This window comes from Melospiza georgiana, chromosome Z (assembly GCF_028018845.1).
Source record: "Melospiza georgiana isolate bMelGeo1 chromosome Z, bMelGeo1.pri, whole genome shotgun sequence".
NCBI classification, from domain to species: Eukaryota; Metazoa; Chordata; class Aves; order Passeriformes; family Passerellidae; genus Melospiza; species Melospiza georgiana.
In genome coordinates, this window is record NC_080465.1 from 71,602,919 (window position 1) to 71,617,744 (window position 14,826).

Sequence of the window (14,826 nt, forward strand, 5' to 3'; positions counted from 1 at the left end):
GATCCATATCTCTGTTGTGCTCCAGAGCAGACTCCAGGTGAGACCTCACCAGAGCTGAGTGGCAGGGCAGGATCACCTCCCTTGAATTTCTGGCAGTGCTCTTCCAAAGGCATCCAGGATTCTGTTGGCCTTCCTGGCCACACGGGCACAGCTGCTCATGCACAGTTTGGTGTGCACCAGGAGCCCCAGCTCCTGCTCCACAGAGCTGCTTCCCACCAGGCTGGGCCCCAGCCTGTGCTGGTACCCAGGGCTGTTCCTCCCCAGGGGCAGGATCCTGCATTTTCCTGTGTTGGATTTCAGAGAGTTCTCTGACCATCTCTTCAGCCTGTCGAGGCTCTTCTGAAGGGCTCACGGTCAAACAGTATCAGACAAAGACTCGGGATGGGACAGCACAGGGTGACACTAATGGGACAGCACTAGATGACGCCACAAGAACAGCATGGACTGACACTAGGGGACAGACAGCAGGAGATGACCTCAGGGGATGGCATGTGATGACAGCGGGGGGACAGCAGCGCACGTGCCGGGACGGTGCGCTGCCCGGGCGGGCAGCCATGGCGGGGCGGCTGCGGCGGCTCGGCGGCGGTAAGGGAGCCATGGCGGGGGCGCTGAGGGGGCGGAGGGGGCGCTGAGGGGGCGGAGGGGGCGCTGAGGGAGCGGCGGGGGTAGTGAGGGAGAGGAGGGAGAGGAGGGGGAGGTGAGGGGGCGGCGGGAGGGCTGAGCGAGCGCTGAGGGGGCGGCAGGGGCGCTGAGGGGGCGCTGAGGGGGCACTGAGGGGGCACTGAGGGGGCGCTGAGGGGGCGCTGAGGGGGCGCTGAGGGGGCGGCGGGAGAGCTGAGGGAGCGGTGAGGGAGCGGAGGGGCCGCTGAGGGAGCGGTGAGGGAGCGGCGCGAGCGCGGTCCGGGGACGGCCGGGGCTCCGTGCAGCTCGGGAGGGACGGCAGCACCGTGTAGCTGCAAATCCCTTGGGAAGAGTTCCAAGGGTAAATCTTCCCTAACTCATGGGTTTTCAGCTTCTCTTTTGAGACGGGACTCTTGTAGATTCTATATTCATTAGTGCTGTAAGTGGTTGTAAGGGAAGTGACATTGTGTCTAATTAATTTCAGGAAACTTTATTATTCAGTCATTTACATTTCACGTGTGTTTTAACCTTTGGCTTTTAAAAACAAGTGTGTAACTCTCAGTAGTTAGTGTTCCAGCTGCAGGAATAGAGTCTCTTGAGATAACTCCTCGCAGAATCGCAGGATGGGTCAGGCAGGAAGGGACCACAGTGGGCTATCTGCTCCAGCCTCCCTGCTCCAGCAGGGCCATCCCAGAGCACACGGCACAGGATTGTGTCCAGAGGGCTCTAGAATGTCTCCAGTGAGGGAGACTCCACAACATCTCTGGGCAATCAGGTGCCTCTTTCCTGCTGAATTGCATGGGCAGTTCAATGAAAGGCAGAACAGTGTGATGTTCCCAGGATTTTGGAGCAAGAATGGAAGATGGCAGCTGGAGTTATCAGGGCCCTAAGCACAGCCCGTGTCCCCTGAACAGCCTCCCCCAGAGCTGTACCCCTTGTCCAGGAGCCCTTGGTTTCATCTCTGCCTCGGCTGAGCCAGGAGCCTTGCCACCAGCCCAGCCCTGGCTCTGTCTCCTGGATGGACCTTGCCCTTCTGCTGTGGCCTTGTGCCCAGCCCTGCCCTGGCCCCATCTGCTGCTGCTCCTGCCTGGGTGGACCCTGGACCTGGCTCAGCTCCATTTATGCAGGGCACTCTCAGTGAGCCCGGCTTTGCCTCTGCCCTGCTCCCTGGGACTGCCCATGCTGCAGTCACCTGGGCACCTGGCTACAGAGCATTCACCCAGTGCTTCCAGACAAGAATTTGTATTAGAAGTAGGTTTTATTTTCAAAATAAAAATTATTCTTCTGTCAAAATAGAAGCCCATGCAAAACTAAAAACTTGAGTTTTAATGGGTGAAACACAAACACCTTTCTTTTAAAATTACATATATTCTGCCTCTTACTTATTTTTCCCCAAAAAAACTTCTCAGACTAAAAAAACCCTCCAAAAATTTCTGTGACTATAGCTCGTGTGTTCATTGAACAAGCTTATTGAGCAAATATTTTAGGTGTGTTGTTTGCCAAGTGTTTCATAATTCTTTTACTATTTTATAGTTGCCTTTAGGCAGCAGAAATGGAAAAGTTCCCTCTCCACACAAGCAAAAATGCCTCCTTGTGATTTTGTACCTGAAAAATATGAAGTAAGTAATGTATACTACACTGAATTTAAATAAAGCTTCATTACTGGGTTTGGGTGACAGATTCATCTGCTAAATATGATTATAAAATTTTCTTCTTTGGGCATAGCCCAACTGCTACAGCTAGGATATAACCTGTACCTATGTGACAAATCTCTGATTTGAAAACATTTTAAGAAAGTGGTTTGTGCAGAACCATGGCTTTATTTCAAGAAGCTGAGTTTCAGAGGTTTGTAGAACAGCCTTCTGTGTGCCAGAATCTATTACAATCTTAATCCTGTAGACAGCTGTGTAAGCTGTGTGCTCCACACCAACTACTTGATTCTGGATCTTTGGAAGGCTGGGATGGATACTGACTGTTTTATTCCACTCAGTCCTATCCCTATGAACGCATGCAGAAGATCCGTGAACAAAATATTGCACCTTCACTGAAAACATACTACAAGAGGCCATTGCTGCTGCACCAGGGGCATATGCAGTGGTTGTTTGATCATGAGGGACGAAGATACCTTGATCTCTTAGCTGGAATTGTCACTGTCAGTGTTGGACACTGTCACCCGTAAGTATGTTGCTTTTTGATTTATGGTACAAAACCCAGGAAGAGACACCTATGCTTGTTTTGTGCTTATTAATCTGTGAGCCTAAAATCAGAATATAACTTACTGAATTGCCATGTGTCACAATTCAGTTTCTGCTACATTTTGAAGGATTCATTAATTTGGTCTGCTTGCCCCTCCACCTGGCGCATGGTGCAGCATCTGCGTTTGCAGAATCAATAGCACAGAGGTATGTGCAAGTATGAGTGAGGAATCTGTGTGGAATCCCATCCCTTTGTCTCTGCCTTGCTACATGCAGGAAGGTAACTATGGCTACCCAGAAGCAGCTGGCTCGCCTGTGGCATACCACCAACATCTACATGCACCCAGCAATCCACGAGTATGCGGAGAAGCTAGCTTCTCTTTTTCCAGATCCACTGAAGGTAAATTGCTTCTGACAGGAGCAAGGGCTGGTGAAGTGGGTCTCTGTTTATGAGAAGTATTTATTAAATAATCGAGAGCCATGATATCTCTCTTACTGTATGGGGAATACAGACTATCAGGTTAAGAGCACAAGGGTCCTCGGGGCCTTTTCTTCAGACCCAGCTGTGGACAGGCATAACATCCCCAATTATTTCTGTTCTGTTTGTTTTCTCACTTCACTTTTCACTGTGAAGAGGCATTGTGGGCTTAAAAATTACTTTGGAGGAACAAAGAAGATGTTTGCTATTCTGACATATAGCTGGCCTTAATTTTCTTGATCTCATGAAAATCCACAGTGGAAATTTTTTGACAGTATTTTGTGTAGTATGTGTAAATGTTTACCGACATTTAAACAGATAAATCACAAAAATGTCATGTTTCATATTTAGTGAAACAGTAAGAAAAATAACTTTTGTTCTCAGGTAAAATAAATTGATGATAAAATGAAATTGGGCTAGCAGAACAGCATTAAGCTATTGCAATCTTAAAGATGGAAGGACAGTAAAAAAAATTTAAACATCCCACTTAGTTTGACCCAACACTTTGATTTCTCTCTATCAGAAATCCATCTTAGGAAAATCTGTAAACAGAAACCTCTTGAGATTTTTCTGTACCCTCCCAGAGCACATCCATTACATCTTTGTTCTCATCTGTCACATAAAGGCAACACTAATTTTATCGTGGTGAGGTCGCCCTGTGGCAGTGCTAGGCTAGAATTCATCGTGTTACTAAGGGACATGGTCTGATGCCAAAGAAGAAGGAGGTGTTTTTGTGCTGTACTGACCCCAAGTGTTCTCCCACAGGTGGTTTATCTCACCAACAGTGGGTCAGAAGCCAATGATTTAGCTATGTTCATGGCGAGGCTACACACTCGTAACTTCGACATCATCTGTCTCAGGTAATGCCGACACAGCTTCACAAAACCACTCTGTGTGTAGAATCACTCTCTGTGTGCCTAAAACAAGAAATAACTGAGAACTCTTTCACCCCAGGTCTGCAGAGGAGAATGCTATAAAATTACTGTATTTGACAAAGAGGAGTAAATCAGGAGCTGAAGTTTTCGTACAGCATGTTAGTTTGCAATAAAAATGCAACCTGCAATTTTTGCTTGTGTTACCTAGAAAATGATCTGATGTCTGTGTTCAGGGTGTGCTTTGGTAGACTTTTGTTCATGGCCAGACCAAGACTGAGCAATTGCTCCTTTCTTCCTCCATTTCCCTTCTGCAGTGCCCCTGTGGGTGCAAAGGTACCTCTGGAACAGCAGTGCAGTGAACCTCAGCAGAGAACTGCTCTGCTTGGGAGCTGATTTTTGTTTGCTTTGCTTTGCTGCCTTGTTATTCTGTCAGGGCCCTGAACCACAGTTCACTGCACAGGTACACAAACAGCTCTTCTGGCTTAATGACAGGGACGGATGTGGGCTGAACTCCAGTACACTGTAAATAAACACCAGCATAAGCAGTTCCCTTTACTGTGCAGCCCAGGGAGCCTCAAATATTAGAATAAAAGGCTGTGTTAATGAAGAGCTGTATTTTTCTGTTACTGTGTTCAACAGAACATTGAGTACCTACCTTGTTTGTGTATCCTCACTAACCAATTTTGATTTGTATATAAAACTGACAGCCAACCACCATTTAGTTTAATGATTGGCAACACCTTTTGGAGACAGCAACTGTTTCCAAGATTCAAAAGACAGAGGTGTTTGCTCTCTAGGGTTCGGGTGCTACAGTAGAATTTCATGAGGCACTGTCTGAATCACTGTTGGTTCCAATGATTGTACTCATCTGCTCTCAAACACTTCTTCACAGTTTTTATATTTGTAATAGCAGCGTCAAAAGGCAGAGCAAAAAATGACTGTAGGAATCTTCTTAGTTTCAGTGCAACAATGCACATTTTCCCCAACAATTTATATCTCAGAAGCATGCCTTCTCAGAACCGATATTACTGCAGACAGTTCTCAGAAATGAGTGATGTTGATCTGCTTTGTTTTTTTGCACAGAGGAGGATACCACGGAGGCAGCCCTTACGCACTGGGCTTGACATCTCTGACTTCTTATAAGCATGGCGTTGCCAATGGCTTTGGCTGTACAACTGTGAGAATTATTTTTTTTTTCATTATCTGGGTAACTAACAGTTTATTTGAGTATTTCAGCAATTGCTGTTTTCTGCTCTCAAGCACTTTATGGCCACTAATCAAAACTGCAGTGTAGCAGTTTCTGCTGTGTAAATTCAACAAGAGCCAGAGTCCCCTTTTCTTCTATGAATAGTTTCTTAGGCTAATTTGGAGTTAGAGCAGCCATAACACAAGTGGTCCATGATTTGCAGTTCTTTAGTCATGCTCGATGTTTTCATGGGAGTCTGTGTAAAAAAATAATGTTCTGAAGCCCTTTTTTCAAGTTTGTTTTGTCAGACCTGTGCAAAGCTGCTTTCAGATGGTCTGGAGCAGATCCTTCACTACAATGACTGGAAATCCTATCTCAGGAAGACAGGAGACACATCTGTTAAGGAGATCCACTGAGATTAAATGGCAGTGTGCTATGTCCCTGCCCTTGAACAGATTGGAATAACTTTCTCTCTAGGACCTGCTATTGCAGACTCCAATAGTTACAGGTGACAGCCACGTTATTAACCATAGGAAGGCTCATTTACAACAGCTCCCCAGCCTGTCTCAGTGAGTGCCCTAATTCATGTGGTATTTCATCAGCAGCAAGGATTAGAAAGCTGGAGTTTTCTCTATTAGATGTGCCTGCCTCACTCTACTTTGCAGATTTTGTTCATATTTCAGATTACCAAAATACTACCAGAAGCTCTTAAAATGCTGGCATTACCTTTAGGTAACCAATATCTTAAGAATGAAAAAAGGAATAAAAAATCAGTTGAGTGGCTATTGATGCAACACTCTAAATTTTTGATTCCAAAACTGTCTTGGTTATTTGGTGTTACTCCCCAAGTGTTCTTCACACAAGTTCCTTGAACTGTGTTTGCCCCTTGATTCTAACAGCTGTTTTTCTGTTTTGCCATTAGTCATCAGATCAAAAGATCTCTTGAACAGGTGTCATCAAATCTGTAGCTATTTCTCTTATGCCTGACAGACAATGTTACCAGATGTTTTTCGTGGTCCATGGGGAGGCAGCCATTGTAGAGATTCTCCAGTGCAAACTGTTCGAAAATGCAGCTGTACTGAAGGTTGGTCCATGACAAAAATTTTTGGATTACAAAATACTAGTGAAAATGTGTTATAATTACCTCCTCAAGAAAAGTAGATGTCTGGTTAGATTTTGCAAGGCTGACCCAAAAGAAATATTCCAGATTATCTCAGGATCCTGCATCCCAATGGGAAAAATGTGGGACAGATGACACCACGTTCTCAGATTTCTTCTTGAAATCCCAGTGTTTGTTTCCAGTATTTGTTATGATCAACTCTGGAAGCTGTGGAACTCACTTCAGCACATCTGGAAGAACAGAAGTGTTGATGGTCTTTTTTGTGGTTTCTAAAGTTCTGACAGCTTTCCAGCTTTTATATTGGAATAAGGCAAATAGTAAGGACAACCAGCCATACGTGAAGGTCTTACATGGGGCAAGATGTTCCATATACAACACAGTGTGAAATCTCCTCTACTGCTGTGCAGCTAACAACAGTTCCAATCAGTTTTTCTACTGTTTCAACAAGCACGTTTTATTATTTTAGTTCATATGGACACTTAACAGAATGGTTTGTTTTTAGCTTTGCTGTCCCTAGTGGATGGCAGCATTAGCCATAGTAATTGCTCTGTTCTTTATCTAAGCACAGACTGTGTTCTCCAGAATCCTCCTACCTGCCCTAACCATGGAGTACACATTTATGAGAAGAGACTCTCCTTTAATGTTTAGCTTTTTACTGTTCATTTGAGAGGTGGTATTTACCACGCAGCCATACAACACTTGTTGCTTAGATGCATAGTTTCATGTTTTGAAGCTAGTTTTGTGTCATGTGAAGTAAATTTCCTTCAAACTGTTTCCCCTGTAAACAGGTACATGTCTTGCAAAAGACCAGTACATTGAACAGTTCAAAGATACTCTGAATACCACAGTGCCCAAGACAGTAGCTGGATTTATTGCTGAACCAATCCAAGTAGGTAGTTTCCCATTTCTCAGTTGTGATAGCACAAATAGTGTGAAATAAATACTCAAATCTGATATTCTTTAGCTGCAACCTGAACATAGATGCTTGCTGATTCTTACTATGATTTTGTAATGATTTAAGCACCTTAAATGTTTGAAAGACTGGATGCGCTGCCTTCAAATTTCAGCTTTTGTCACTGACTTCAATGGAACTAGAAATTTCTTGTGAAATTAAACAAAGAATCATGATTAAACATACTTTTTTTTTTCTGCATTTAAATAGTGAGTGTGATGCATGCTATGGTTTGGTTTCTATTATCTCCTTTCAATTTTCATTACTATTTCTGTAAACTTTTAACTCAACCTCCTTCTCCCTCTTCTAGTCATGTTGTCCACTACATTTTTAACAGCTGTCCAGTAACTGATGGCCACAGGATTCATTCTCCTAATGTTTGACCCTACATTAACAATTGCTTTAGACATGGTTCTTCAATAGGAAAAATGAGAATTTGTCCCAGGCAAGAGAAACAATGAGAGAACTATAACTACAAGGGAAAACTGCAGCAGTTCTCTGGTTTTTACTGTTTTCTAAGTACTTATGTATTTGAGTCTTAAAAGCTGTTCTGGTCCAGGTGGAGGGAAAAAATTGAATTTCCAAGGCAAGTGCAAACTGTCAAGGTGAAAAGACATGGAGGAGGCAATGTTCTAAACAAGTTAACCAAAGAAGGAATATGAATTCTCTGGTTAACTTCCTCATCAAACAGTTCCTGGGTTTTGCGGTGCGTAGGTTTTCATGGTCCTTGTTTCAGCAGTTTGTTGTTAATTGACTTGGTCTTACAGTGATCATGGTCTCACCAACATTCCTGCCAGCACAACCAGCGGAGCAGCAGGCAGCACTGCGGAATGGGAACGCGTGACCTGAGCAGGAGCTTTCTGAAGTGATTTCATCGCTGGAGCCAGAAGCTTCTAATAGCAGTCCTGCTGTTACCTGAGGGCTGCTAGGTTCTTTTCTCAAGTAGAATTCCTGTTTCCTTGTCTGTTCCTGAAAACATTGTGTTTCTCACTTGGCAGGGTGTTAATGGAGCTGTTCAGTACCCAAGAAATTTCTTAAAGGAAGCTTATCAGCTTATACGGGAAAGAGGGGGCCTTTGCATTTCAGATGAAGTGAGTCAGATTTTTTTACGTAAGAATTCTAGAGTAGGGTACTTCTGAAAGTTGTCCTAAAAGAATCCAGGTGAAGCCTGGAAATAATCTAAGTGAAATGTGATACACTTCATAGGCTAAGTTTAACACAGTGTTAAACTGCATCTTTCCAAGCATATGAGCCTCCCAGTTTTTACTGCCTTTTTTCTCATTTTGGGCAAAGGTAACATTTGTAGCAGACTTCAGTCCTTACCTGCTGGCAGTAGTAAATTTACACAAATATGCAACGAATAGCAACAAGTAGCAACAAATGCTACTTGTGATGGAAGATTTGTCAAAATAACCCATCCTTTTATGAGTGTTGTTGACATACATAGAATACATAAAATACTTGATTGCTGTACCTCTGCAAAATATGTTTTAGGAGTAGAATTTTCTTAGCTAAAACAATACTACTATAGTATCAAATGTGTCAAATGTTTTTACATTTCTTCTCCACTTTGAAATGGACGCCGCATCTTATTTGTGCATCTCACCAGGCCTAAGACATGATGACATCTTACAAAAACCCAATTACAATAAATAGCATTTTGTGTACAACCATCTGAATAAGTGTCCTAATACCAGTTGACTCTAGATACAGTTGCTGTTTAATCAAATCAATAACAATAGAAACACAAGAAAAGGAAATACATAATAAAGCATGAGAAAGTGATGAGTGTATCTCTGAATTTTTCCTTTGAAAGGTGCAGACAGGATTTGGACGCACAGGCAGCCATTTCTGGGGGTTTCAAACACATGGTGTGGTCCCTGACATCGTTACTTTGGCAAAAGGAATTGGCAATGGCTTCCCAATGGCAGGTGTTGTTACAACAAAAGGTATGTGTTCTGTTCCACTATGATCTAAAACAGTAATTGCAAAATATAATACAAAATAATTCCTGGTGGAGAGATGTGTGTTTAAAAAGCTGAATGTTACTTAAAACTTTTTCTCAATCTATCTTTTGAGAATTGAGTTGGGTCCTCATTGCTTTACCTGTTTTACCACATGTGCTGTATCAGTACAAAGCTGTATTTAAATGGGTTTAGTTGTATAACTGAAGCAGGAATGAACATGTGAGTGGTTTGTAGAGCTGGTAAAAGAGCCTGGAAACCCTCACCGAATTCACTGTTTTACTGATAAATATACTGTGAATAAATAACCCAGCTGTTTGATTCCTACAAATGGCAGGCTCAGTCTATGGAGGAAAATCTGTAGATAGCAGGTGAGAGCATATGTTAGAAGGATGACTTTTAAAATAAGTTTTGTTTTGGTATCTGCTAGGCAGTATAGTTTTTGGAAATACTCATATTTTGCTCAGACTGCTTCCAGGAAATCTTGCTGTGTTGTCTCCAGTAGAATCACAGTTGAACCACAGCAAATGAAATTGTTGTTACAGTAACAAATGTTTAAAGCAATTCAGTACACTTACAGAACAAGGCAGAGGCGGCCACCAAGATGATCAGAGGGGCAGAGTACTAAGAGGAAAGGCTGAGAGAATTGGGATTGCTCAGCCTGGAGAAAGCTTTGGGGTGACGTATTTTGGCCTTCCAGTGTAAGAAGAATGGAGAGGGACTTCTTAGAAGAGCATAGAGTAACAAGACAAGGAGGAATGGCTTTAAACTGAAAGAGATTAGGTTTAGATTAGATATGAGGAAAGAACTCTTTACTGTGAGAGGGGTGAGGCAGTGGCACAGGTTGCCCAGAGAAGCTTTGGGTGGGTGCCCCATCCCTGGCACTGCTCACAGCCAGGCTGGTTGGGGCTTGGAGCAAACCAGTCCAGTGGAAGGTGTCCCTGCCTGTGGCAGAGGGGTTGGAACTGGATCATCTTTAAGGTCCCTTCCAACCCAAACCATTCTGTGATCCTGTGATTCTATGAATGGAAGGAGTAACCAGTGTTGTTCTTTTTCTTTCAGAAATCGCAAGTTCCTTGGCTCAAAACCTTCACTTTAATACGTTTGGAGGAAACCCTTTGGCCTGTGTAGCTGGAGCTGCAGTTCTTGAGGTAGGGAGAGCATTATATGAATTTATCTGTACCACAAGATAAATTGTTTCGAAAGATGAAAGTTGCACATATAAGTTTCTATGTGGGCAATTTTTAAAATAACTGAGTAAAGTGCATAAACATATGTGTGTCCCATACACAGGAAAAAAATCCTGATTAATTTAATTGCAAAAATTTTCAGATCTCTGGAAGGAGTAGGAGCCCTGTAATTATGACTTCAGAATCATCTTTATCTCCCTTGGGCTCTCTACTTTGTTAATAAAATTGTAGGAGAGAACTTACTGAAAAGCCTTAGCTAATTCTTTCATAGCACTATACAAATCCACAGCTAAGAAAATCTATTTTCTGGCATACATGTTTAACAAAATTTTAGGCCTTATGCTTTTGCCTTATGCTTAAAAAAACTTTTATGACCAGAAAATTACAAATACCTAAGGTCAAAAATTCTTCTGGAAAAAAAATTAAAAGAAAACAGAAAAACGTGCAATGTATTTCACTTATTATTCAGTAGAAAATCAGTCAGTGGGTGGTAGGTCACTATTACAATTTGTTTTGATTATGCACAGAAGATTCATTCCCGAAGTGCACTTCATTACAGCAGACACTGTTTCTATTCATGTTACTTTCCTGAGTGGTTTGGGGGGGGTTAAGCTATTAATAAGATGGATGATTGTATAAAGAACCCATGTTTTGGGGTTTTTCAACTCTGAAATAACTTGGAGCCTGGCTCTGAAATAATAACAAGGAAATTGTTAGAATCAGGAAGAATAAAATGGAGTTGAAAGAAAAAAAAAAAGTAGAAACAACCACTTTATCTTCTGTAATTATTTTTAAATGTAATTTGTCTAAATGCAGATGTTAGGTTCATCTAATGGTTTGTGTGTAGGTGCTGTATGTGCCTGCAAATAAGAACTCTGATTAAGGAAGACAGCATAAAGAATGAAGAAAAGATTGTTATTAAAAAAACATGTTGTTGCTAAATATAAAATAGTATTCAAGCTGTTCCCTGTCTAGTACATAAACATAGATAAACCTAGTCAAATTCTGTTCTTCTCATGATACTGAAAAAAATTAAAACATTCTGGTAAGATTTTGAAAATAGTCCTTCTGGTCAGGTATTTTCCAGTACAAGTACAAGAGAGCAGGAATTACTGGATTAAATGTAAACATTAAGAAAAATGTGAAAAGTGACAGAGAAATATGAAAGTATTATGTGCAACTGTATTCTGATGCTGTGATCATCACAGCAGTGACGTGAAGAGTTCTTCTAAATGTGAGCAGTGAGGTAGTCAAGGAACATAGCAAGGAAGTGAGATAAATATAGTGACAAGTTCAATGGGGATTAACAGAATGTGTTGAAAACTTTTCCTGCAACACTGTAATGGTACTTCATTTTAACCAGGCTATTGAAGAAGACGATCTACAAAAAAATAGTGAGGATGTGGGAACATACATGCTGCTGGAGTTGGCTAAACTACGGGACAAATTTGAGATTGTTGGAGATGTCCGTGGCAAGGGACTTATGATTGGAGTAGAAATGGTGACAGATAAGGTTAGTGACTTCTTCATTCCTTTCAATTTACAGCGCCATTGAAGGTTTTATCACATTTTATTTCAGTTGAAATAATAGAAATATTTCCTGTTAAAAAGCAGACAGTGCTGTGGGAAAACACTGCCCTGGCTAAAAATGAGCCAGAACATTCCATCATTCGGCTATTTCACAAGCTTTGAGTAAACAGTGAAATGCACCTTAACTGCACAGGCTTATGAGAGCAGGTAAGTTATACAGCTAACATTTTCAGCTAGAGTTGGGATTTGTTGGAGAGACTGGAATATACATCTTTGTCACAGAACTAATTTAGAATATCTGAGTGAAGTTTAGTATTTCCTTTCCTCAGGACAGCCGATGCCCTCTTCCAGCTGAAGAAATCAGTCAGATCTGGGAGGACTGTAAAGACATGGGGGTTCTGATTGGCAGAGGAGGGCTCTACAGTCAGGTACTGAACCTCTAGTTGTAAATAAAGCTTATTTTCTTTCCTTGTGAACTACATCCCTGCTTCCCTCAAGTTAAGTTAATTTAGTTTAGTAAATAAATTAGAAAATGTATACTCTTAGGAGCCATCTCTGTTTAATACTGCTTATTTTGAAACTGGGCAAGAACTATATGATTATTTTCAAATATTCTGAACAAGCTCAATGCTTGGAGTTTTCCTTCAGAGGGACAACTTCCCCTAGAAAACCAAGGTATGCAAGGTATACAGTCAATGCAATTTAGAAGAACTCAGTAATACTCAGGAACAAGTCTTTGCACAGTTTAGGTTATCACCTGACACATCAGTACAAAACTACTAGTTCTTTGAGTCAGGGGAGCTGGGTAATGTTCTAATTCTATGGCAATTAAAGGAAAAAAAAATGGTGTTGACAGCAAGTTCAGCAACAGCACAGAAGAGAGAGTTGGATGTGAAGGCCATCAGCCCACAGCAGCTGACAGTGTACTCCAGGCTGCAGCCAGGACACTGCACCAGCTCCCTGCAGCACTCAGCTAATGGCAGAGAATTGCCTCAGGGCTGGCCCCTCTGACACAGCGGAGGCAGCTGCATGTGAGATGGATGGAGGGTGGCTAAAATAAATCAGACACTGTGTCTGTTCCCTCATCAGTCCTTCCCTAAGTCACAGACCAAGAGGCAGGTAACGAGCTGAAGCTCAGTGCAGTAAAATCTCATTCTGTCTGATAAGAGGGCTGTTTACCTGTGAGTGTTTGCTTCAGCAGCAGCTGTGGGTGGGAAAGCCCATTACTGCTCTTCCTGTATTTAGTCCCATGACGTGAGGCCAGAAAAATCTGAAATTTAAGCTTCTTATGGAAAATAAATACTCTTGGAAACATAGATTAAAAATTCAGACTTAAGAGACTGCCTTCTTGACAAGTGTAGCTGTATATATAACACTTCCTGATCAACATTTCCAGCTATAGCACCCTAACTACAATGTAGTATTTAGTGATTCATTCATAATGCATTCTCTTAAAAGCCTTTAAAAACAGCCTATAATAAAAAAGCAAATCAGCTGACACAATGGGAGAGCCTGCCATTCTCAGCAGATACTACTTTTCCCTGTGGTAGAGCTGCAAGAAAGGAAAATACGTCTGTCTCTGTTCTTTCTTCATAAAAATCGATCTGAGATTTTACTCTGTCTGCCGAAACAGAGCTGCAGACACGACCTACTCTACTTAGGTCTTTTGTGGATGCAGTTAGGTTATCAAGAGGGGGTCATGAGTCAGATGCAATTCAGTGCAGTCAAGTTCAAAATTGCTCCACTTCAGAGTACATTTATCATAAGCCTCAGTGCCTGCGCTGCTGTTCTCCTTTTTTCCTCACTTTTTTGGGGCGGGAGTGCTGACCCAGATAGGCTGCTTGAAACCATATTCTTTCCATACAATTTGAGCACTTCTTTTTTCTTTTTGTTCTCTCTCCTCAGACATTCAGAATTAAGCCTCCTATGTGCATTACTAAGAGGGACGTCGACTTTGCTGTGGAAGTATTTCGTACTGCTTTACAGAGACACGTGAATAAAGCAGCTGCAAAGTAGAATTGGTTTGTTTCCTTACATGAGAGGCACACACAATCCCTGACACTTGCAACCCAAACTGGGCACTAATCTACCCTGGAAAATAAAATCACAGTGTGACTATTACATGCTTGTTCAGTATCATAAGTGTTCTGTCTGATACAGTGTTCAACAAGGACATGGTGTAATCTGTTTTGTAAAACTACAGTTCAGTTCTACAGTGCTCATTTGTATGAACTGCACACCTATTTTGCCATTATCAAAAAAAAAACCTGACTGGATTAACAGGGTATCAAATGGAGAGGCAGGCATATGTTCTTCTTTCCCCTGTGAAAATCCTTTCAAAATCAGTAATTTTTAGAAAGAGTTACAGAAAGAGTTGGGAAAGAAATTTCAGAGTTAAAACTGTTTACCCTGCCTACAAGAACACACTGTAATTAGAGCATTGCAAAAAGTTTGCAGACAGTTGAGATGTTTCTAATTACAATAATTACTTTTATCATGGGGATAAGAAATCCAGTCATCGCTCTCTCCTAAATACACTTCTCTTTTCCTCCTGCTGCTTTTGGGATTGCACAGCACACCCATTTTGTAAAGGTGCAAACTCTGAAAGGTGGAATAAAATGTTCTTTCTTACATAATCACTTTTTAATGTGTAATGTCATTGCTTCCTTCAGTTTCCGATAAAAAAACAGATGTTGTGGACAGTCAGCAAGAACT

At 41.8% G+C, this 14,826-nt stretch overlaps 1 protein-coding gene across 1 annotated transcript; it reads left to right on the forward strand.

Annotated features, from left to right (window-relative positions):
* The first annotated feature begins 554 nt into the window (after positions 1-554).
* AGXT2 (alanine--glyoxylate aminotransferase 2) lies at positions 555-14,235 on the forward strand. The gene is made up of 14 exons (XM_058044052.1): positions 555-585; positions 2,155-2,240; positions 2,612-2,796; positions 3,093-3,216; positions 4,060-4,154; positions 5,253-5,346; positions 6,346-6,439; positions 7,264-7,364; positions 8,426-8,518; positions 9,244-9,376; positions 10,454-10,542; positions 11,945-12,094; positions 12,441-12,539; positions 14,017-14,235. The coding sequence occupies exons 1-14, from the start codon at positions 555-557 to the stop codon at positions 14,125-14,127; spliced, it is 1,485 nt and encodes a 494-aa protein (XP_057900035.1). The 3' UTR covers positions 14,128-14,235.
* Positions 14,236-14,826: the final 591 nt, after the last annotated feature.